This window comes from Parus major, chromosome 3 (genome assembly GCF_001522545.3).
Source record: "Parus major isolate Abel chromosome 3, Parus_major1.1, whole genome shotgun sequence".
Classification (NCBI taxonomy): Eukaryota; Metazoa; Chordata; class Aves; order Passeriformes; family Paridae; genus Parus; species Parus major.
In genome coordinates, this window is record NC_031770.1 from 31,822,041 (window position 1) to 31,822,830 (window position 790).

General features: G+C 48.1%; 1 protein-coding gene across 1 annotated transcript in view; it reads right to left on the reverse strand.

Annotated features, from left to right (window-relative positions):
* EFCAB2 (EF-hand calcium binding domain 2) overlaps positions 1-352 on the reverse strand; it is a 35,748-nt gene extending 35,396 nt beyond the window's left edge. Inside the window, exon 1 of the mRNA XM_015623283.3 lies at positions 48-352. Within this exon, the coding sequence (XP_015478769.1) occupies positions 48-75 (28 nt within the window). The 5' untranslated portion in view covers positions 76-352. The remainder of the gene's footprint in view (positions 1-47) is intronic.
* Positions 353-790: the final 438 nt, after the last annotated feature.

A 790-nucleotide genomic window follows, 5' to 3' on the forward strand; every position in this document is an offset into this window, starting at 1 on the left:
CCCGGCCCCGGCCCCGGCCCCGGCCCCGGCCCCGGCCCCGGCCTTACCGTTGGCCTTCCCCTCCTTTTTCGCCATGGCCACAGCGCCGTGCTGTCGCTATGGCGACGCGGGCCTGCGCGGGCCCTCTCCTCGCACCCCGGGTGTCGGGCGGCGCTCCCGCTGTGCTGAAGGGGCGGAAAACGTGCCCGAGCCCCTCGTAGGGGCCCCACTGCGCCCCACCGCCCTTCCAGGCAGGGATCGAGGGAACCCCTTCAACCTGCCACTTCAAAGGCCTCCCTTTCTCTTAAAAATACAGCTTTCTCCAGCAATCGCGTAGATTTCCATGTGTCTGAGCTTTAGAAAGTGGAAGAACATTTTCTTCTAAATGCTATCACGCCAAAACAGCTAAAATATTCTTAGTGATATTAAATAAAACTGTGCGGTTTAAATTTAGCTGTGTGTTTTAGCAGACAGGCTTGCGATGCCTGCTGCTTCTGACTCTAAAACAACTTGAACGTAGAAAAAAATACAAATATTAATATTCTGGAAAGATGCAACCATATATTCCTAGAAAATAAATATTTATGAAATTCCTAGAACTAAAACCTTGTCCTCATTACAGCAGGTGCTTGTTTGTCAGATGTTCAGTTTTGCAAAGCCTGCATGGATGACTCCTCATGTACAATTTCATTTCTCAAACAGTTAATGATGTTCTTAGTATTCATGGAAGCCTGAAATTCCAAAAAACACATGGAGTACAAACAGAGCTTCCTTGATTTAGAAAAAAAACCAAAAAAACAACACACTTTTT